Below are 22,624 nucleotides of genomic sequence, written 5' to 3'. Positions count from 1 at the left end.
CAGTGCTCACACCTGAAGCAGCCTGACTCGTGCAGGTGCTAGTAAGAGGAAGTGATGGCAGGAAGCTGAGCAGGCATCCCACACTGGCACAGATTTTCTCACATTTTCTCAGGCCTCTCCCAGCTACCTCTTCCCTAGGTCCCCAGCCTGCCCGGTCTATCCCAGGGCCTGTGCCCACATGAGGCCTCAAGTCCACACTTTTCCCATCATGCTCAAGTACAGTTTTTTAATGCTGAGTTCCACTGTCTCGACCATGTACATTTTAGAATGAGTAAAGTGAGGGGGTGAGGAGCCTGTGGGCAACTCTCACTGTTGCTGTCCGAAGGAGCAGAACCTTACCTGCAGCTTAAGCTTCCACAGAGCACCTGAGGCGCCCCAAGGTCTTTGTTTCACACCTCCAGCTCTGCACATCGGAGCAGTGAGGCATGGCGACAGGGCTCAGTTGGGTCCAGCAGAGACAAACAGGCATGGAAAGCTTTGCCTCAGGGGGCACAAAGGCTTTTATTTTGACCAAAATCAGTGTTTGTGAATGGCAGCCCAACCCCTTCCCTCTGGCCCCAGGGCCCTTCACTTGCCCTGTTTTCTTGACTGCCTCAGGCCAAATCTGGCTCTCTTATTTGGCTCTCCAGCCCAGGCTTCCTGCCTTCCAGGTGCCCTCTCACCTCTGCCTGTTTTCTGCCAGGGCTCACGGTGAAGGAGGGCAGAATAACAGCCAGTGTCCCTGTGGCCCGGCATCTTTTCCTGCCTTTTTTGGAGGCTTTTTCACCTCTGGGACTCGGCTTAAGGTCTCTTCAGGGTCCCTCAGGGAGAATGTGGCTGTTCTTCCTTTCACTCTGAGGCAAGTGAGTAGCTCCCAGAATTTTGCCAGGTTTTGGTGAGGTAGCTAGGAGGAAGCAGAGGAAACTGGTTTCAGTTGGGGTAACCCCAAAAGCAAGGTGCCGTGGTGGATGGGCTGGCTGGGAGTGGGGTGCCTGGGCGTCCCCCCCGCCGGGCGGGGACCTGGTTGGAGTGGGCGGGCGGCAGGCGGGGTGGGCCGGGCTGGGCCAGTGCTGAGGGCGACGAGGCTCTTACCTGGCCATCTCTGAAGTCCCAGGAACAAGAGTGCGAGAAGGAAGAGGCTGCTGGCAAGGAGGGCCCCAAAGCCCATTCCCCTCCCTGTAGGTGAGAGCAAGGCAGGTGGAAGCAGTTGAGCCCCCTCACCCCCAGATCCCGCCCCAGGGAGGAGGAACGAAGGAGCGTGCGTCGGGAGCCCCCCGCCAGGAGTCCCTGCCGGATGCCATGGTGCTCTCGCCCCCGAGCCGGGCACACGGCAGCACTTGTACTTGGAGTGGTGTTGGAGGTAGTTCGTGTGACATGGAATTCTCTACTTCTTCCCACCTCAGGATATTTGTTCTTTTTTATTGAATTGCAAAAGACATTTAGGTTAGACTAGCTGTTAAACAAAAAAACTAGATTTTGTAAATAGCTGGGGCATGAGGTGAGAAGCTCGCAGTCTAGCGAGTGATGAAATAAAGTGGATGTTGTGTTTCTACGTGCAGTTGCTTTCCTGTCTAAAACCTTTCAACATTCTGTGGCTTTCAGGGTGGAGTTCACGCTCGAAGGCCCATCGTGATCTGCCTGCTAATAGCAGTCGAGGGTTTAAACTATAGGGGAGTCAGTCTGTGTTTTTCACGTGTTCTGTTTTATCATTTACTATGTAGATGGCCTCGGGCAAATGACAGTGTTTTTGAGTGCCAGTTTACTCATCCATAAAATGGGTACCATGATAATAGATGGATAATACCTATAAATGCTTACTACTCTGCTTTATTCATGTAAAGCTCAATAAATATTATTACCCCTCAAGCTTCAGGGCCTTCTGTTTTCCTTTTTTTCTCTATACCTTTGGCTGTAGCTGTGCTGAGCTACTTGCAGTTCCCCAAATTCTCCTTAGGTTGCTCTACAGTTTGGCCTTTACACCTGCCGTTCTTTTTGCCTTGAGGGTCCCCAACCCTGTAGGTTGGCTGGCTCAGCTCAGATATCTCCTCAGAGGTCCTCTTCCTCGACTGCCTATTCTATGCCCCCAACTGGACTAAGCTCCTTGACAGCAGGATCAGGAATTATTCAACTTGGATCTCCAGCCCGACGCACGTTGCCTGGCACAGTGCAGCTTGGGTGTGATGAAGTCCCCCTTGGGAAAAAAAAAAGCCCACTGCAGAGGCAGGACATGAACAAGCGGGGACTGGGAACAAAGCCAGAGAGGTGGGGGGGATGGGAGAGCTGTGTGGTCAGGGGGAAGGAGGGTACCCCAGTACCTGGTGTGGCCACCCAGGTGCTGGCCCCAAGGGGCTTCTCCAGGGAGATGTGGGTGACTTGGCAGGTGTACGTGGCACCTGCAGAGCCAGGTTCTGCTGTCAGGGAGGAGGAGATGCTATAGGTGCCAGCAGCACTTTGCCTGAGGCTGGAGAAGGAGGCACCGGGCACTTCCACGGGGGCTCTGCCTGGCTCCTCTCGGGTCCACGTCACAGCCACGTCCAGCGGGTAGTAGCCAGTAATGCTGCAGGTGAGGGTGGGCGGCAGAGCTTCGTTTATCAAGTGCAGGAGTATTTTTGGAGAAGCTGGAAGAAAGAATGAGGAATAAGATTCCAGAGGGGTCCAGCTAGGGACAACAGAGGAACCTGAGGTCCTTTCTCACTACTGAGAGTGAGAGTAGGTTGGGGAGCAAAGTTTCCCCCTCTGCAGTGTACCAAGGGGTGGGGGTGTGAGGGAACCACCCTGGATGCTGGCAAGAAGGGGGTACCTTTTCCACAGATAATTTAAAACAATAGTAAAACCACCCAAAATTTGGCTGGCTTTTTATTTCCACTGTGAACCAGGAATTTTAAAGGCTATCAACGATAAGAAAGATACTTCTGACGGCTCCAGCCGCCCGGCTTGCTTTGCCACTGCTCCTTAGGGGGTCCTCTAAAAGAACCGGGGTGATGGTACCATTGCGCCTAGGCAGGGCAGTGGGATCCTGGGCTGAGAAATTCCTCCATGGAATTATCCTCAAGTCTAACGGGACACCTTGTCTTGTGCCATCTCGGCTTCTAGGACGGAGACAGCATTTTGGCTGTGGGAAAGCAGCATGCCACTCTGGCAAATGCCCTTGTGTTTGGACCCCAATCTGGAAAACACTCCCAGTAGGCATTTCCCTTCCCTGCTCCCCAGGACAACTGAGCCCTGGCCTCACCTTGGACATCGAGCTGGATGATCTGTTGAGCTTGGTACAGAGAGGTGGTGATCAGGCAAATGTAGGCCCCCTCGTCCTTTGGAGTGAGTTTGGGTAGGGTGAGGGAGGCATCCTCAGCCGTGAGTAGCTGCTCAGATTCCAGGGCAGCGCCCTCCCGCTTGGCCTGCCCCTGCCCAGTGGTCCAGCTGTACACCACCTGGCCACTGCCCTTATGTTGCAGCCGCCACTCCACGCTGATGAGGTCCAAGCCTGGTGCCATGGAGAAGCCGCAGTGCAGGGAGGGTGAGCTCCCCAGCTGGGAAGTCAGGGACGGGCTCCGTGTGGACACCTGGAACTCCACTGTAGTGAGAAAAAGGGGTGCTTGTGGGCCACTTCCTCCTCGAGGTCCCCTGACGGCTGAGCTGCGGGCATGCTTGAGGGGAGCAGGGCAGGTTGTCGGCTCACACCTGTCCCAATTCCTGCCTGGCAATGAGGCCAGCTGAGCTTATTTCCCATCAGATGGACTCACAAAGAAATGGGGTTCTGGAAAGGCGGCGTGACACACATGGTAGTCTTGGACATTTCTGGGTCACTTACTCCTTAGAAACCGCATGAAAGCCATGGACATCTCACCAGAAAAGCACACATGCAAAATTAGGGATTTACAGTTTCAGGAGCTCTTTTGTCCCTCAGTTAAGAACTACCAGAGCAGCAGAGAAGCACTAGCTTTGGAACTCTGGCTACTTCCACTTCCTAACTCTGTGACCTTGGACAAGTCACTCTGTTGCCAAGCTCATCAGTTTAAGGTAAGGTTGCTGTGAAGAACAAATAGGAATAATTTAAAAAGCATATAGCAGGGAGTGGATGTGGCTTAACAATTGGGCACCTGCCTCCCACATGAGTGGTCCCAGATTTGGTCACAGTGTCTTGTAAAGAAGATGAGCAGACACTGTAATGGGCTGACCCACAACAAGCAGGCAGCGGAAGTGGCTGGGCACTTGCCTCCCACATGGGAGGTCTCTGGTTTGGTTCCTGGTGCCTCCTAAAGAAGAGGAGCAAGCCAAGAGGGAGCCGAGGAGGGGTGGGGGTGGGGGTTAAAAATAAATTAAAAATGGGAAGTGGACTTGGCCCAGTGGTTAGGGCGTCCGTCTACCACATGGGAGGTCCATGGTTCAAACCCCGGGCCTCCTTGACCCGTGTGGAGCTGGCCCACGCGCAGTGCTGATGCGCCAAGGGGTGCTGTGCAGTGCAGGGGTGTACCCTGTGTAGGGGAGCCCCACGCGTAAGGAGTGCACCCCGTAAGGAGAGCCGCCCAGTGCGAAGGAAAGTGCAGCCTGCCCGAGAATGGTGCCGCACACACGGAGAGCTGACACAGCAAGATGATGCAACAACAAAAAAAGAAACACAGATTCCCAGTGCCGCTGATAAGGATAGAAGCGGTCGCAGAAGAACACATAGCGAATGGACACAGAGAGCAGACAATTGGGAGGGCAGAGAGGGGGAGAGAAAATAAAAAATCTTAAAAAAAAATTAAAAATTATTTAAAAATTTAAAAAGCACATAGCAGTAGTATGTATGCCAAACATGTTTAACTTAAATGAAATCATGAGGAACATATTCAGACAAATCGAAAAGGTGGGATATTCTATTAGACAACTGGCCTGGACTATTAAAAAATATCTATGCTCTGAAAATAGATGGTTCTAGATTAAAAGAGGCTAAAGGGACAAGACAACTAAATGATATGTGTGATCCTTGTTTGAATCCTGGAAAGGAAGAAAAGAAGAGAAAGCTATAAAGAATATTTTTGGGACAACTAGAGAAATATGATTTTGGACTTTATATTAGAGAATGTTATATCAATTTTAAAGTATAGATCCGTGGTTGGGGGAGATGGGAGCACTCTAAGCTAGCAGGGAGGAAAACTTCATCACCAGTATTGGTCAGAATTGCCAGTATAGGGTGACAGAATATAAAGTCATGACTTTTAGTCAGTTTTATTATTGTTCTTAAATTCTCTACAGACTGCATTCTCTCATCTCCTACAGCCCATTTCCCCACCTTAGTCTGCTACTGAGGTGATGGTTTTTTGGTTATGAAGGAGCCTGTGCTTGTCCTTCCATGCTATACATGGAAGCATTTGGGGTGAAGTTTCATGATATCTTTAACTTACTTTCAAACACTTGAGAAAAAAGTATGTCTGCATACATAGATGTGAATGTTTGAGGGTAAGGGAAAGGATGTTAACAATTGCTGAATTTAGGTGAGGGTGGGTGTTCATTATGTTATTATTTCCTGTAGGTTTGAAGTAGCCCAAACTGAAAAAAAGTGTGTGGGGAAGGTTACCTAACAGCAGATGCTAGGCAGATAGGTGGACCTTTCTCTTCTGAGGTAGCTGGATAAATTTAGGTTGGACAACCAAAAGGTTAGAATGTTCTGGGGATTTCCAAGGATAGGGAGGTAGTCCCTTAATCTTGTCTGGACTTGGGTGCTACTTCTTGGAGGCAAAATGCTGGATTAGATGGACTCTGGCGAATCCTTTCTTCACACTCTCAATTTCTTGGGCCTTCTCAGATGTGCTGAGCTGGGGAGGGCAAGGTCTTGGGTTTTGTGAGGAAGAGACCCTGAGCTAATTCTGTGTCCCGTGCTCTGCTCTGCTTATCTTGAAGCAGAGGCTAATGTTCCCCTGGGAGAAAACTGGTGCTAGAATCAATAAGTCACCTTCAGGGAAGCGGTTGTGGCTCAGCTGATAGAGCGTCTGCCTACCACATGGGAGGTCCAGGGTTCAAACCCAGGGCCCCCTGACCCATGTGGTGAGCTGGGCCATGCATAGTCCTGCCGTGAGCAAGGAGTGCTGTGCTATGCAGGGTTGTCCCCCACGTAGGGGTGCCCCACATGCAAGGAGTGTGCCCCGCAAGGAGAGCCGCCCGGCGTGAAAAAAGCACAGCCTGCCCAGGGGTGGCACCGCACACATGAAGAGCTGACGCAGCAAGATGACGCAACAAAAAAAGCAAAAATGCAAGTGGACACAGAAGAACACAGTGAAGGGACACAGAGAGCAGACTCCAGGGGGAGAAGGAGAGAGAAATAAATAAATCTTTAAAAATAAATATATATAAGTCAACTGCAGGCAGCATATATGAATAGAACATCATACGCCTTATTTCCTCACGGCAACCTGGCGAGGTGAAACTTATTCCCAATTTTAGGAGTGAAGCACAGATTGCCCTCGGGTAGTAGCCTCCCAGCACTCTCTTCTACACTCAGGGGTCTTCAGGAAAAAAGGACCAAGGTGAAGGTGGCACGCTGAGATGACTGATGTGGTAGACAGAGGTGGACTTGATCCCTTCCTTCTTCTACCCCCCATCTCTGCCCACTTAAAACACCACCTCTTTCCTTCTACCTGCTTTTTATGTTCTCACCTGAAGTCTGCACAGTTCCCTGAGGACTCAGGGGCAGGTTCAGCGTGGGGTGCCAGACAGCCCCGTTCTCAGCATCCCTGAGAGTCTTCATCACCATGGAGACGCTGGGTCCCCCTCCAGACACCTGCACGTTGGCGATGAACCAGGCTGCTTTCTCCACGGTGGCCTCTTGGCTGGCCCGGAGCATATAGCGGGAGATCTCACAGGTCACCCCCTTGCCACTGCAGTCGGCATGGAGCAAGGCCTCGGCCTGGGGCATCTGCACCTGGCCCACTGTTGGGGGGAGGGTGGACCAGAGGTCGAGTTGGACCGAGAACTTAGGGCCAGTGGGAAGCGGTTGTGGGTGGGTGGACTTGGAAACTGACCAAGGAGGCCCAGCAGGACTCCGGGTGGGGGGCTCTTACCTGAGGCCTCGAAGGTAACAGGTGGGTCGTCTCCGGCCAGGGTGTCGCCCTGGAAATCAGTGAAGCCTTCCAGGGAGCCATCGTCCAGCACTGGCACCCGCCTCAGCACGAGCAGCGCCTGGGCCGTGTCCACGCTCCTGGCAAGAGCTCCTTGCTTCACAAAGAGGCAGTCCAAGACCACGTCCACGGCTCGCCACTGCCTGTCGGCTGTACTTGGCCCTGCGGGGAGGGGGCCGGCTGAGCTCCCTCTTGCCCGGGAACGTTGCTCCTGTGCCCACTCCCGCCCACCTGGAGTCATCAAGGGGTACACGTTGTTTGCCAGGGTCCCGCATATCACTCTGGCCTGCACCCCTCCCACCCCCCGCCTGCTTGCTGGGAAGCACCTGCCCCTTCTGGATAAATAGTTTTTGGTTTAAATTATGTTAAGTCCTGGATTTGCCTGGCTCAGAGGGATTGATGCTTTCCATGACAATTTTCCAATTATTTAATGAAAGACTATCTCCTTGGTCAAAAGGATTCTCAGCGAAAGCAAGCAAACGAGCAAGTGTTTGTCACGGGGAGGGGAGACCGTTTGCTCTGCCGGGGCGGTGGCAGCCATCTTCTCAGGTGTGCCCGGCTGGCGGTCTGCTCTGCTCGCTCCCTTTCAGGCAGCCTTCTGCTCCGGTCCTCCTCCGGCGTCACCTCCCAGGGGTGTTCCTCGCTCGGGGAGCCCCATCCTCTTCCTCTCCCGCAGGACCCTGACTCCCCCTGTCCCCTTCAGAGGAGGGCAGCCTCCCTGCCCCCTGCGGTTGGGTTGCTGGCTTCCCCAGCCCTGGAGCCTTTCACCTGCTGGCCTTAGAAGGAGGCTGGCAGCGTCCCTGGCCCCCTCGCCTTTCTGGAACCTCGGCGCTTACATTGGCCCTGCCCTTGGCCCGCTCCCCGGGCCCTCGGCACTCACCGGTCTCTGCAGCTCCGAGCAGGGAGAGGGCCGAGCTGAGCAGGAGGCACCAGAGCTCCGTGGTGCCCATGGGAACGCGCCCCCGCCGCTGCCCCCTGCCCCGCCCCTCTCCACGGCCCTGGGTGCCCCGGTCCTGGGCCCAGAAGGGCCGGCTCCCCAACCCGCTCGCTGGCCAGCAGCCTGCCGATTGCCCCCTTCCTCCGCACTTCACTTTCGCTTTCACTTAGAGCAAGTGTCCCTGTCGCTGCCTTAGCCTTGGGGTGAAGCCATCTGTGGCAGCTGCCAGTCTTGCTCACCGTTCCTCCTTGACACACACTTTCCCCCGTGATTTCGAGACCTGACTTGAACGCACCTTTTGCTCCCACCAGCCCAAGTAGAGAGAGACGTATGGGGGAGAGGGGCAGGATGGCCGGTGGTGCTGGGTGGGGACCTTCCTCATTTTCTGTTGCGCCTCACACCCCCCCCCCCCCCCCCCGCAGTCCGCACAGGAGAAAGCTCCTCCTTCAGAGCCGCCATCAGGGAGACGCGGGCAGCCAGGAGGGGCCTGGCCCGTGGGGCTGGCGTTTCCGAGGGAAAGCTGGAGAGCCGCAGCAAGAGGGAGCCTGTCGCTTTATTTCGCTCGTGTCGCAGCACGTGGTGTTTTACAACCAGAGCTCACGAAAAGCAGCGGCCGGGCCAGGACCCACCCCCACCCCCAGCCCCGCTCCCCGCCCTGCGGCTCGTCCCCGCTGGTCCCCGGCGCTGCAGAGGCCCTTTCTCAAGTCCGCACGCAGGAAAGCGTCCTGGGCAGAGGCTGGTCCTGAACCCGGGGCCTCCGGATGGCCGGGTAGGGCGGGCTGGAGGCCAGGGCTTTCGCGCAGAGCTGCCTCTCCCCGCAGCCCCCCGCGCCGGCTCAGGGGCAGGAGGCTGGCTCCGGCTTGCGGTAATCCTCCTGGATGGGGATGGCGCCCCCCTCCTCCTCTCGGGGGCAGCAGTAAGGCCGAGGCGGCGCGGGCTCCGCGGGACCTTTCCTTTTGACTGCGGAAGGAGAGCCAGGTGGGTCTTGGATAGCAGTGGGGAGCGAGGAAGGGAGAAAGCAGCAAAAATGGGAGTGGGGGGAGGGCTGCCAGGAGGGTGCCAGCTCAAGAGAGAAGAGTAGAAAGGAGCCAGGGTGGTGAAGTTGGAGCTGGGGAGACAGCACAGGGCGCAGGGCCGCGACGGGACACCTGTGTTTGGGCTCTTACTTGATCCGTGGAGGAACAGGGCTCCGCCCAGGGCGAGCACAAGGAGCATGCCAGAGAGGACCACAAAGATGCGGACGCAGTCAGAGCTGCACAGGGACCTTTGGGCTGGGACAGGCAGGGCCACACGGGGGCTTGGGGAGGGCCTAGCCCGTGCCTCCCCTCAGCCCAGCCATCGTGTCACCCCTGCCTCCCTCTCCTGTCCCCCCAGCCCTCCCCCCACCATTGGGCCAAGTCCTCTCCTAACAGCCCGACGCTGCTTTTCCCTCTTCTTGGCCCGGAGCATTCTTAGGGGGAAACTCACTTGGCCAGTGCATGGAGAGGGCTGGGGTCGGCAGGCCCCTGGGGTCAGCCCGAGTCTGCTCGTGCCTGGCCGTTCTGGCCTTCAGCATCTCTGGGAAGATGGAGAGGGAATGAGTAGCAGCAGGGGAACTCCCGGGTCTGCCAGGTCCTGCGGGAGATGGGGAGGTGGGGCCAGGCTGGCCAGGTGTAGCTGTGTGTGGCAGGGGCAGGTGTGGTTGTGGGGTGCAGGCTGGGATGTCACCCCTGCCCTAGAAGACTGGCAGGTGGGTTGGCTGGAACATACTTTCTGCATAAGGTAAGCTGGTGGGCTGCAGGCGGGGGCCTGGGGCTTGAGATGGACGGGTGGCCGACGAGGGACCTGGAGGAGGATCGCACTCGGTGCACTCGCTGTCCCGGCACTGCCAGCCTCGTGGGCAGGCGCACTCAGCATTCGTGGTGACGGTGCAGTTGCGGATAACAAGACCTGGAGAAAGAGGAGGCCCGAGGAGCAGAAGGCATCTGCCATTAGAGATCCAGGTCCCCTGGCTTCCTCCTCTCCCGCCACCCCATCCCAGGCCCATCCCATGCACCTGCTTCTCTTTCCATTCCCATCCCCCTCACTATCACCCAGCACCTTTGCTTTGGGAATCATCATGGCTATTAAAGAAAAAACTCGGATTTTTTCGAAAATTTGTGAGTTTAGAAATAGAAATTAGGAAAAGTAGGAATGACTTACATAATTTTCTCTGTTACTCACTGATGCTTTCATATTCTTTATGGAAGGATAATATACTTTCAGAGAGGTACATATATCCTAAGTGTCAAGTTCAATGACTCTTAACCAATTGGACACACAGGTGTAACCAGATCAAGAAACCAAATGACTAGCACCCTAGAAGAGCCCTCAGGCCCTATTTTTTTTTTTAGGTATCGGGACTGGGGATTGAACCTAGGACCTCATATGCCAGCAGCTGAATTGCTCCTTTGAGTTTTTTTTTTTTTTTTGGTTCTTGTTTTTGTGTCTCTCTAGGAAGCACTGGGAACCGAAACTGGGACCTCAAATGTGGGAGGCGAGCACTCAGCTTCTTGAGTCACATCTGTTCCCCTCCCTCATGCCCTCTTCTAGTCACTAACCTCCAACTATAGCCACTCTCCTGACTTCTAATACTTCGTAAATGGAATCTTGCCATAAGCACTCATTTACGTCTAGTTTCAGTTCTTTGTGAAATTCCTCCGTATTGTTGAGTGTAATCGCAGGGCTTCATTCTCGTTGCTGTATAGTATTCCATCCCCTTGTTTGACTGTATCACAGTTTATCTATCCATTCTACTATTAATGGGCATTTGGGTAGTTTCCACTTTTTAGCAATTAGGAATACTGCTGCTATGATCCTTGCCATGTTTTTAAGTTTACTAGAGAGGTACTTGATTTGACTGCTGACATCCTTTGCCTTTAAAGTGTGAACTTTACTCAAGTATCGGGGTTAGGTGCTGGGTGGCTGTCAGCCTGTTGTGCTGGGGTGGGGGCTGGCAAATGGGTGGGGCTGGGGAGAGGAGGGCGACCCTGGGGCTACGGGCCAGGCTGTAGGTCTGTAGGTCGTTAGGACAGTGCTCCCATGCGGGTCCAGGGAGCGGAGCCCTGTAAGGTAGAAGAGGGTGCAGAAAGGGAGGTGGGAGGATGCCAAAGACCTTTCACCCTTAACAATTTCCCCTAAGGCCTGCCTGGCCAGGAATTTCCTTCTCATCTATGTCCCCATGGCCCCTCCTTCCTGAATTCTGACATGAGTTGCTCCCAGAGTTTAGTTTCCTCGTGGCTCACCAGGATCGTGGGCCAGCCAGGGCAAGGACCTGAAAGGGGAGCGTGAAGCTCGGACAGCCATGGGGGAGGAGAGCGGGGGACACAGGCCACAGCGGAGAGGATCGGGGAGGGGGTGGCCAGGGGGGTGTCTGCTAAAAGGGAAGAGAAAAATGGACGAGGTGCAGAGCTTTTCACGGTGAGTCCCCAGAAACCTGGGGGTGCCCGGGAGCTCACATTAGACACTTCCCCATTGTACGGGTGGGGGCACCTAGGTCCAGAGAGGGCCAAACACATGGCATCCACCCTGCGGCTGCCAGGGGCTCTGGGGCTGCTGTCTGAGCCCCCGGGGGAGGATCAGGGCTGGGGCTGGCTTGCAGCGAGGACCACCCCGGTGTGGGAGAAGGGTCTTTAGTGGTGCCGGTAGAGTGAGTGGGGAGGCCGTTTAAAAAATTCCAACCAGTCGGGCTGCTGGCAAGACAGAAAAGCAGCCATCAACATTCAGGCTTTTACGTTACTGGACGAGGGATACTTCTTTTATATTCGAGATGCTGCTGTGTGGCTGATTGGCACTGGAAACTGCCCCCCCACCAACCTTTTTAAAAAGACAGTGTTAAAGGCCTAATGAGACCAAACACATTTTATAAGCGAGTGGTTTAGGTAAGTAGTTACAGTTAGGTAGTCCTCAAAAGTGTCTTGTTCAAAGGGGCCCCTTTAAAATCTGCTACTTTAAGTGTGTACTCGTGCGTAGTTTCTGAAATTCTAGCTAACATGGAGAAATAACGAATTCATAAGCGTAGCTGTAGATATTAATTTCTTAGTTTTAAAAAAGAATTACAGAAGAAATAAAAACACATGCCACATACATTTACATTTTCCTAGATTGTCTTTGTGCTAAAAAAAAAAAAAAAGGCTGCTACCACACGGGTGCTCACATGCTCACAGAGTTATTTCTGTAGAAAGACTTATTTCCGATGTTGAAGCGGCCCACCTACAAATGTGCACCGCCAGTTGGGGGTTGCTTGTCTGAAATCTGGGGTCCTAGTTCCACTTCCCCCTTCTTATTTTCTTGATCCTGTCCACAGATCCCTTCCCACTAGTCCCTCAAATTCTGCTTTCCCCTTTCCTGAAATACTAGATTTCCCCCAACAGCAATATGTGCCCCCCTTCCCCAGGGATCCCCTTTTCCCAGCCTTGGCTCCACTAGCCGTGAAGCTGTAGCCTTGATCCCCCTCCTCTCTGTGCGACCCCCAAGCTTCACCGGCCCCTTGCTGCCCGAGGCGCCGCCAGTGTCACAGGCCAGAGCCCTCCCCAGCCGCTGGCACCTTCGCGCATCTCACCGAAGTTGCAGTGCCGGCAGCTCTCACAGTGGCGCCGGCTGTGGTGGTCTGACGAGAAGGAGACCCCTGGGGTGCACGGATCACACTGGGCAGCCTTTCCGTGCGCGTCACACTCCTTGACGAGGAACGTTCCTGTGAGCAGGGGGTCCGGGGTCAAGGCCAGCGCCGGCCCCCTCCTGCCCTCTTCCAGGCAGCCCTGGGCGGCTGCAGGCCGTCCTCGCCTCGCCCGAACCCGCCTCCCCTGCCTTGCCCGGCCCCGCCAAGGCCCGCTCCCCTACCTGGTGCACACAGCTGGCAGCACAGCCCTCCGTGGGCCCTGTAGTGCTTCTCCGGACAGGTCCCGGGGGCTGGGGTGGCCGAGAGCCCCGCCAGCACCCCCAGAACGCACAGCCAGCAGGGAGGTGGCCGGGCCATGGCGCCGGCCCCCGGGGAGCTGTGCGCGCCCCCCTCGCTGCCACGGGCCCCTCCGGAGTCACGTCCTCGCCACCTCCGGGGCGGCGGCCACGCTCGCTCTTCTCCCCGAGCTGGCCCTCTTGGGGCGGCAAGTCACCTTTGACGGCAGCTCGCGCCTCTGTTGTGGCTGCCGCTTCCCTCGCTGCGCAGCCTCCGCCCCCTTTTCCGCAGGCTGGTGAGGCCACCGCGAGTGCCAAGAGCCTCTCTCTGCTCTTCACAGATGCCCCCTCTTCGGTTTCCGTCCCTCTCTCTTGTGCTCCTGAAGAATTTAACCCATCGATGCCCGCCTCTTCTACAAAATGTCGGGTGGGTACATTCGCCCGCCTGCTGCGCGCACTCTGGTACACACGACAGGCCACCTGCCTCCCCGCTCGCCAGCACGTCACGCGTGCCCTCTCTCCCATCCCCACATACCTCCTTTCTCAGAGATAACCAGTTTAGAGAAGGAGGGGAACCCGCATTGAGTCTCCTCTGAGACACTCGGGGTCAGGCAAGTTTTGGAATTCAGAATTTTTCAGGATCTCGTGAGAAACCAGCACCACCTAGTACAGGATACCCCCACGGGATCGCGGCAGCCCTCAGCCTAAGACACTGATATTTCTGCAGCCAAACAGTCGCATATTTATAAAAAGTGGGATGCATAAGGTCTCTCACTAGTTTGTGTCAATTGAGGCCTGGTTTTATGGCCCGGAGAGTTTGCTACGGAATTGGGCAAACTGCGACCTGCTTCCCTTCTCCGGTGGACACTGCTAGGTGACATTTGACCTCGTGGACTCTTCACGCACCCCGTGAGCCAGGTACCCCCACTGCCCGCCAGCTGCCTTCCATCTGCCCCTGCCCACCGCCCTGCCCACCCTGTGTCACCCGCTGGCGTCCTGGAGCGCCCCTGGCCTCTCCTCTCCCCAGCTTTGGGTATTTAGGGTTAAAGGTTGATTCCTCAGTGGGTCATCTCTTCCCTGGTTCTCCTGAAAAGACTATTCGGGGATACTGGACAGAGCTGGACTTGCCCCTCTTTGAGCCTGAGGGACACTGGGCCAGCCCTCCCCCCCATCTTCCCACCCTGCCCCCCCACCTTTCCCGGAAGGCTGAGGTGGGGGGTGGCTTATTTCCCCGGCGGTCTGCTCATAAATGTCCCATCCCTGTGGCCTCACTTGTCAGATCTGTTAGCTCCGTTCTCTCTCTCACTCTTCGGTTTCCTTCCTCTTCATTTTTTCCACCCTCCCACCTTTCCCCAACCCCCCCCCTACAGCCCCTCAGCGGGGTCTGCTCAAGTGGGAAGCCACACAGGGTGCCATCTGAAGAATCTTCCTTTTCACCAGCCGCCAGGCGCGCCGCCTCGACTGCCCTCTCGGAGAGTGTCCTCCGGGGGCTGAGGACTGCTCTGTCACTAGCTGTCCTGCCGCAGCTGCAGGGGAACCTAAGGCTTAGAGGCAGCCTGGGGAGGGGGTGCATGGGGAATGGAGGAGCCCTCCTTTTCTTATGTCACCAGGGACAGCCCACAAAAACCCTGGTCTTTTGAGGTCTTCCATTGCTTTTTTGGGGGGAGGACTTTCTATTACTTTAGTTACCGATATTTTATATATTTTTTTACAGAAACCAGTTCTACATTTCTTCCATGTTTTCAAATCCATTGGCATCAAAGTTCTTTAGAACACTGGGGCTCATTTTATGGTTTTCTTGTCTGAGCTGTTGGTTGCCCATCCAACACCCGCTCCCCTCACCATCATCACCCTCTATTTCTACCTTGATGAAGAAACCTGGCCTATTTCGGGTGTTTGTCCCCTCATGTGCTTATGGAAGGAGTTTCCTCTCAGCCGCCCAAAAGGACTTCTGTCTCTTTTCAGAGGGCCTGGCCCAAACCTCAACCTGGAGCGGTGACGGTGGCCCAGAGCCCCTTACGATCTAGAGAAGATGCCCGCAGCCCGCCGCCCCGCCCTGCAGGGCAGGTCCTGGGCGGATTGGGAAGGGGTGGGGCTGCCAACGGACACACACCCCTGGGGGTCGTGTGTTCCCATGCCCCGGCTCTGGTTCTGATTCCTCCTTTGGCTGAAGGCTTGCTTTGGCCTCCGGGTCTCCTGGCCATTGCCCTCACCTCTGCCCTGGCACAGGCCTCAGATTTGGGACACGGCTTTCTTCAGACCAGCGGTAGACACCAGACTGGTGGGTATGATGGAACTTTTGTTGAGGTTTATATATCATAAGGAAATAACTTAAAATTGCATTTTAAGCTGAATAATAATAATAATAGGGAAGGGGATTTGGCTCAACTGATAGAGCGTCCACCTACTGCATGGATGTCCAGGGTTCAAGCCCCGGGCCTCCTTGACCCGTGCGGATCTGGCCCATGCGCAGTGCTGATGCGCGCAAGGAGTGCTGTGCCACGCGGGGGGGTGTCCCCTGTGTAGGGGAGCCCCACGCGCAAGGAGTGTGCCCCGTAAGGAGAGCCACCCCATGTGAAGAAAGCACAGCCTGCCCAGGAGCAGTGCTGCACACACGGAGAGCTGACGCAGCAAGATAATACAACAAAAAGAAACACAGATTCCCGGTACCGCTGGCAAGGATGCAAGAGGACGCGGAAGAACACACAGCAATTGCACACAGAGAGCAGACAATGTGGTGGTGGGGGAGGAAGGGGAGAGAAATATAATAATAATAAAGAATCGTTCAAAGTGAACAGTTACTAGTAAATAGCCTGTAACATAGCTTGAGTTCAGTCTCATCATGAAAACAGAAGAGTGGATATCCAGCCCCTAGTCATGCTGTTCCGTTTCAGTATATACGAGCCTCCAATCTAGAGCAGGGGTTCTCGAGCATTCAGGTGCAACAGTACCATCTGGGGGGCTTATTAGAAAACTTATCATAGGGTTCTTTCTATAAGAACTGAATTCTACATTAGGAGTTTGTTAGAAGAAAAACATTGGAAAACAATGACAGTAAGCTAATTTCTTATAAAACCTTTATTCTTTTGATAAAGACTTAAAAACAAATGGTTCGCATTTGTACTTCTTAAGATAATAAAAATTATACTGAGATTTAGATAAGAGGATAATGGTAAACTTAAACTTGTAAATAGTTATGTGATTCAAACTTGTTGGTTTTTAAAAGTCCTGGTTGCTCTTCCCCCAGGCATCCCAAAGGGTTTATTTTTTTTGTTTCAAAGTTAGTTTTGATGCTTCTGATAAAACAGTAAATAAATAAAATGGCTAATGAAGGAATTCATATTCTTAAAAACACACACACACACACACACCAAAAAATTGCATTTTAGATATTTTTGTACTTAATGGGCCTTCCCACCCCTGAGATTGATCAATGGCCAAGCCACCCTACAAAGCAGTAGGCCACTTGCCATCTTCCTGACTCCTCTCTCCTCGGTCACAGATTGCCTTTCAGAAGCTTCTGTCAAGCACAGCCCGCCAGCTCCCTTCATCCCCCACTTCCCAAATCAGTCTCGGCCTTTTCATATCTACAGGCACTCAGCTGAACTCACACTTGCCCTAGAAGATGGTTCTGGTACATTACAAAGCTGCCAGAAGTCCTTCTCCCTGAGCCTCACCATCCCAGCCCCTGCGTTTGTCTAGCCTCCTTCCCGCTCCACTCCTCCTTCCCCTGCACCCCCTCTTTACGATGACCACTGTTAACAGCTGCCTGCACCAGCTTAATGCCCCTTCCCAGCAAGGCTGGGCTGGTTAAGGTAGGTCTGAGTGCCCATGTGCCAATTCTTAATCTGAGACTCTCCAGTCTGAGTGACGTGGGGGCCTGACCACCTGTGGGCTTTTCTTCCAGCCTCTGACCACTTGTCAGTACCTGCATCCCAGCTCCTAGCACCCCCTGGTACAGAAGACACTCATTAAATATTAGATGCTCTGGCCTCAGCTTCATTCCCTGGCAGCTCTAGCCATAATTAGAAAATGCAAATATCAGGGGGTCCAAGACCTGCTGACCTCCTAAATTCCACTCCTTGACCACTGATTGAAGTTTGAATTTCCAGCCTTTAGCTTTAGAGTTAAAGCACATCTGTCCCTCATACTAGTGAGAGAGAGCAGGTTTCCTCTAAAGAGGGGGAGGCTTTGAAGCTCTGGGCTCCGGGTTGGGGACAAAGGTGGACTTACTGGGAAGACGGCCTCAGGCTCACACTCCACTCTGTGTCATCACTGTAGCATACATCCCTTTCTCACTCATCAGTGTGGAAGGAGAAGAAGCAGTCTGACTTGGGGGAGAGGTGGTTTTAATGTCAACTGGACTTCAAGAGGCCATTGCATCAAAAAGGACAGCAAGGTCAGGGAAGTGGGTACTAGACAGGCTTGAGCAGCAGCCCATTCTGGCTGGTAATGGTCTCACGTTGGGAGGGCTCAAGGGGGAAGGAAATAATGCAAGGTTTAAGAGGGAGGGGATTAAAATTTCCCAAATGACACCAGATCAGAAGTGTTATCCGTTCATTTACTTATTCAATTGACAAGTTTTTGTTACACATCCATTCCGTGGCAGGCACCAGCTAAGGAAGGAGACTCAAAGATGAACAAAACAAAACGTGGTTTCTGCCCTCGTTGTGTTTACACACCAGGAAGAGAGTCCGACCTTAATCAAATAATCTCAAAAGACAGATGTAGTTGTAACAGCCGTGATTACAGAGTCATGAAGGGTGGGGGATGGTTTCAGGGTACAACAGGTGCCTGTCCCCCAGTAGGGGGGTCCGAGGACTAGGAATGCTTCCACTAGGAAGCCAAGTTTAACTGAGATGTGTGGGAGCTCTGTACTGTCTTAAGAAATTTTCTTGGTTCTGTGGCATCACCCTGTCCTGCTTCCTTTGATCTTTTCTCTTCTTTTGTCAGTGGAGTTTCTTCTTTCCTTACCTACAGAAAATATAAAATTGAGATGCTATTTCCCTTGAAGGCGATGGTAGAACTTGCTTGTGTATGTACATGTATTTTGAGTGTAGGTTTTTCACTTCTGATTTATTAATTCAGGTTTTCAATTTCTTCTTAAGTCGGTTTTGGTAGGTAATATTTTTCTGTGAGATTGTCCATTTAGTCTGCTTCAAATTTACGGACCTAAAGGTATTTAAAATCTCCACTGGATCAGTAGTTATTTTCCCTTTTTTCATTCCCACTATTGTTTGTCTGAGAGTTCTCATTTTTTTTTCATAGTCTACCTTGTCAGCAATACATCTAATTTATTAGTTGTTTCAAAGAACCAGCTTTTAATTTCATGTGTCTCCCTATTGTGTCTCTGTTTTCTGTTTCATTTCACACTTCGGTCTAATTTTTAAATTATTTCCTTCCTTTTACTTTCTTTGAGTTTATTCTGCCACTCTTTTTCTGACATCTTGAACTGGATGTTTAACTTTTCTTGTTTTCTAATTAACTTTTTTTGTTTTCTAATGTCTGCATGTAAGGCTATAAACTTCCCTCTAAGAACTGCTTTAGCTGAATCTCCAAAGTTTTGCTCTACGGCAGGGTTCTTAACCTTCTTTGTTCCACCGACCCCTTTGCCAGTCAGGTGAAAACCACAGACCCCTTACTAAGTCCATACTATACTTTGTATTATTTAATAAATATATCATACCTGCACCAACATGTCCCCACAAGAATGTTGTTTTGAATTTCAGTTCAAGTTCACAAACCCCTGCTCTATGGTGTTTTCATTATTGTTTGGTTGTTATTTTGTCTCAGTATTATTTATTTTTGACTGAGATACTACTAAGTACATTTTAAAATTTCTAGACCTAAGGGTTTTTACATTTTTCTTGTTATTTTTAAGTTTAAATTTTATCTTACTGTGGCCAGAGGATGTAATCTGTATATATAGTATGGTGGGTAGAACAGTGGCCCACATTTGTGCCCACATCCCAAGAGCCTGTGAATATGTTATGTTACATGGTAATGGGGGAATAAGGCTGCAGGTGGAATTAAGGTTGCTGATCAGCTGACCTTGTGATGGGGAGATTATCCTGGATTACACGAGTGGACCCAATGTAATCACAAGGATCCTTAGATGTGGAAGAGGGAGGCAAAAGAGAGAACTAGAGGATGGCACCATGAGAAGGACTTGGCCCAGTGTTACTTGCGTTGAAGATGGAGAAAGAGAGCCAGTCAAGGAATGCAGGTGGCTTCTTGAAGCTGGAAAGGAGAAGATGAATTCTCCCCTAGAAGCCCCCAGAAAGGAACATAGCCCTGCCGACACCTTGATTTTAGCCTAGTGAGTTCCATTTAGGACTTCTGACCAATGAAACTGTAAGATATTAAATTTGTGTTATTTTAAGTCTCGATGTTTGTGGTAATTTGTTACATCAGCCATAGTAAACTAATACATATAGATCCTCTGGCATTTGTTTGATGGCCTAGTATATGGCTGTAAATGTTCCATATGTGCTTGAAAAAAGTCTCTTCTCTAATTCAATGGTCTTCAAATGTTTTTATCATGTACTCCTTCAATAAAATAATTTTGAGTATGCATCCCCAAACATAATGCAGTATTTTTTATAAATTATATTCAGACTATATATTAAAATAGAAAGTCTATATAAATATATATTGACATTAAAAAGGATGAGATAAAATAGCATAGTCATACACAGAAATACAAAAAGGATAAGATAAAGATTAGAAAAAACAGTAAAGATAGTATTATTTTTACTTACAACATAAAAACCTTTTCACTTTCACTGAGATATTGAAACAAAAACTTTAATAGTGGAAACCAAACCTGGGACCTCCCATGTGGGAGGCAGGTGCCCAACTACTTAAGCCACATCTGCTCCCTGCTTGTTGTATCTACTTATTGTGCCTGCTCATTCATCAGCTTGTTACATTAGTTCATTTTATCTGCTAGGCTTCTTTAGGAGGTACCAGGAACTGAACCTGGGACTTCCCATGTGGGAGGCAGGCACCCAGATGCTTGAGCCACATCTGCTCCCCAGCATTGTGATTTTTCTTGTTTTTAAAATTTTTATTTATTTTTTGTTTAATTTGTTTAAGATTTATTTCTATCCCTTCCCCCCAACCCCCCCCCCCCCCCCCCCCCGCCAACCCCTGTTGCCTGCTCTCTGCATTTATCATTCCTCTGTGTCTGCGTGCATTCTCATTAGGTGGCTCCGGGAACCAACCCTGGGACCCTCTGGAGTGGAAGAGAGGCGATCACTCTTGTGCCACCTCAGCTCCTTGGTCTGCTATATCTTCTTATTGCCTCTCCTCTGTGTCTCCTGTTGCGTCATCTTGCTGTGCCAGCTCTCTGCATCAGCCAGCACTCCCGCGTGGGCCGGCAGTCCATGTGGGCCAGCTTGCTTCCCCAGGAGACCCTGGGCATCGAACCCTGGACCTCCTGTATGGTAGACGGAAGCCCAACTGCTTGAGCCACATCTGTTTCCCTTGTTTTTTTTTTTTTTAAATATCTCCCGTCAATATTCTATATAGTTCTGAATTCAAATACTTGTGTTGCTTTTTTTCCTGCCCAGACCCCAAAGGAGAGTTAGTCATTTCTCTTTCTAAGTTGGGTATGTTTGGGAAGCCAGTGAAAGGGGAGAACGCTGTGTTTGTTGTCACGGACCTTATCTGTGTGGCAGGCAGAGATCAGTCCAGGAACATGAGGGGACTTGAAATGAAATTAGGGCGTTGGGCCAGGTGGGTTGCCAGCTCTTGGACCCCTTGGGGCTGGAGTGTGTGTGTGGGGTAGAGAGCTTGCTTGGCCCTTTTGGGCCCAACCTGAGCTTATCCTGTCCTTAGACAGTTAGCTTTCTTTTTTTTGGTTTTCTTTAAAAAAAAAACAAAAAATATTTTTTGAAGGTAGAGATCAAACACATCCGGTGAAGGTAGAATCAGACTGAGCAGCTGATGTGGGCCCAGGGCCAACCCAAGGTTGTGCACCCAAAACTGGCCTGAGGAGGTACCCAGCAGGCCCTGGCCTGGCCTAAAAGGTGGGGCAGGTGCCTCTCTCAGGTGCTGACCAGTGAGGCGTCCCATCTGGTCTTAGCTGAAGACCAGGCCATCAGGCCATCACGCCATAGAGCTTGCACAGGGCATGGACTTGGCCGACTTGGCGCAGGTGTTGTGCTTGAAGCCACTGGTCTCAGCGGCCATCAGCATCTCTAGCCAGTAGCCCAGCCTCTTCTGGTCATCCTAGGGCGGCTGCTGAGGTCCGTGGTTTTAATTGCTGATTTAGATGAAAAAGATGCATGTCCCTTCAAAGTAGTTTTGCAACTGCTTTTGTCAGACTCTCCAGGGATATTCCTGGTTTGGGACTAATTTCTAAGTTATTTTCTTGGGGGACAGAAGTTTCTGAACCATGTGGGTAATATGAAATGAGCCCCAAACCTGGGTGAGCACAGGCCTTTAGCTACTAATTTTTTTGTTTTAGATTTGTAGTATGTTTTCTTTTTCTTTCTTCCCCCCCCTTCTTTTACTTTTTAAAAATGTTACATTCAAAACATATGAGGTCTCCATATACCCCCCACCCCCTCACCCCACTCCTCCCACATCAACATCCTCTTTCATCATCACGGGACATTCATTGCATTTGGTGAATATATTTTGGAGCACTGCTGCACCACATGGATAGTGGTTTACATTGTAGTTTACACTCTCCTCCAGTCCACCCAGTGGTCCATGGTAGGACATACAATGTCCAGCATCTGTCCCTGCAGTACCACCCAAGACAACTCTAAGTCCTGAAAATGCCCCCACGTCATATCTCTTCTTCCTTCTTCCTACCCTCAGCAGCTACCATGACCACTTTTTCCACATCAATGCTACAATTTCTTCTATTACTAATCACAATAGTTCCATAGTAGAATATCAGTAAGCCCACTCTAATCCATACTGTATTCCTCCATCCTGTGGACCCTGGAATGGTTATGTCCACTCCCCCTCTATATCAAGAGGGGGCTTAGATTCCACATGGATGCTGGATGCAATTCTCCTGCTTGCATTTGTAGGCACTCTTGGCTCCCTGGTGTGGTGGTTGACCTTCTTCACGTCCCCGTTAGCTGTCCAATAAACCAAAGGGTAGGAGTTGCAAATCTGCTGAGGCTCAGGGCCTGGCTGTCACATGGACAGTCCAGAGATTCAGGTCTCCTGAGTATACACTTACCCCAGCACCAACCACAGGTCTGGTAAAAGTAACAGAAGAGGCATGTGTAGAAAGGTCATATCTGAGTCCAACTCCATCATGCTCAGGAACACAAACTCCAAAGTAGGGCCAACTGACATGGCACTGAACTCCAGAGCCATCTGCCATGACTGTAGAACCTGTGGGTCTCTGTAGCCCTCAGGAGAACTAGTACCTGGGCTTCTATCTACTTTGGCTGTCTCTGGGACCCTGCTGAGGTATGCATGAGCATTACCCCTCTGATGACCTCCCGACTCTTTTTTGGAGACTCAGAGCTGTATAAACTCATTTGCCCCTTCCATTTCCCCCTTTTATCCAAAGTCATAAAGCAGTTTTTAATGCCTGATATTACATGTAGGCTGAGGTATTCTGCTGGTCTGAGTTGACCCTTTTATTCAAGGTCTTTTTCTAGTTACATCATCAGCTGGTGTTTGGTAGTAATCCCTCGGTGCCAGGGAGGCTCATCCCCGGGAGTCATGT

General features: G+C 51.7%; 2 protein-coding genes across 5 annotated transcripts; both read right to left on the bottom strand.

The window, feature by feature from the left end:
- Positions 1-482: 482 nt before the first annotated feature.
- On the bottom strand, positions 483-8,426 carry TAPBPL (TAP binding protein like). The gene is made up of 7 exons (XM_058282635.2): positions 7,954-8,426; positions 7,017-7,235; positions 6,613-6,885; positions 3,212-3,550; positions 2,295-2,597; positions 1,072-1,155; positions 483-883 (listed from the first exon to the last, which is right to left on the bottom strand). Exons 1-7 carry the CDS (start codon positions 8,021-8,023, stop codon positions 792-794), a joined length of 1,380 nt encoding a protein of 459 aa, XP_058138618.1. The 5' UTR covers positions 8,024-8,426; the 3' UTR covers positions 483-791.
- Positions 8,427-8,545: 119 nt separating this feature from the next.
- Positions 8,546-13,248, bottom strand: CD27 (CD27 molecule). 4 transcript variants are annotated; one of them, XM_058282637.2, is made up of 6 exons: positions 12,868-13,239; positions 12,590-12,721; positions 9,760-9,939; positions 9,478-9,624; positions 9,177-9,281; positions 8,708-8,970 (listed from the first exon to the last, which is right to left on the bottom strand). In XM_058282637.2, exons 1-6 carry the CDS (start codon positions 13,001-13,003, stop codon positions 8,846-8,848), a joined length of 825 nt encoding a protein of 274 aa, XP_058138620.1. In that variant the 5' UTR covers positions 13,004-13,239; the 3' UTR covers positions 8,708-8,845. The 4 variants fall into 4 exon arrangements, with proteins under 4 accessions (XP_058138619.1, XP_004448620.4, XP_058138620.1 ...); XM_058282636.2 differs by having other exon boundaries at positions 8,546-9,281; positions 12,868-13,248; XM_004448563.5 differs by having other exon boundaries at positions 8,546-9,281; positions 9,478-9,567.
- Positions 13,249-22,624: the final 9,376 nt, after the last annotated feature.

The sequence above is a fragment of the Dasypus novemcinctus genome, chromosome 20 (genome assembly GCF_030445035.2).
Source record: "Dasypus novemcinctus isolate mDasNov1 chromosome 20, mDasNov1.1.hap2, whole genome shotgun sequence".
Taxonomy (NCBI): Eukaryota; Metazoa; Chordata; class Mammalia; order Cingulata; family Dasypodidae; genus Dasypus; species Dasypus novemcinctus.
The sequence above is the reverse complement of the archived record's forward strand: the minus strand, read 5'-3'. Positions and strand labels throughout refer to the sequence as shown.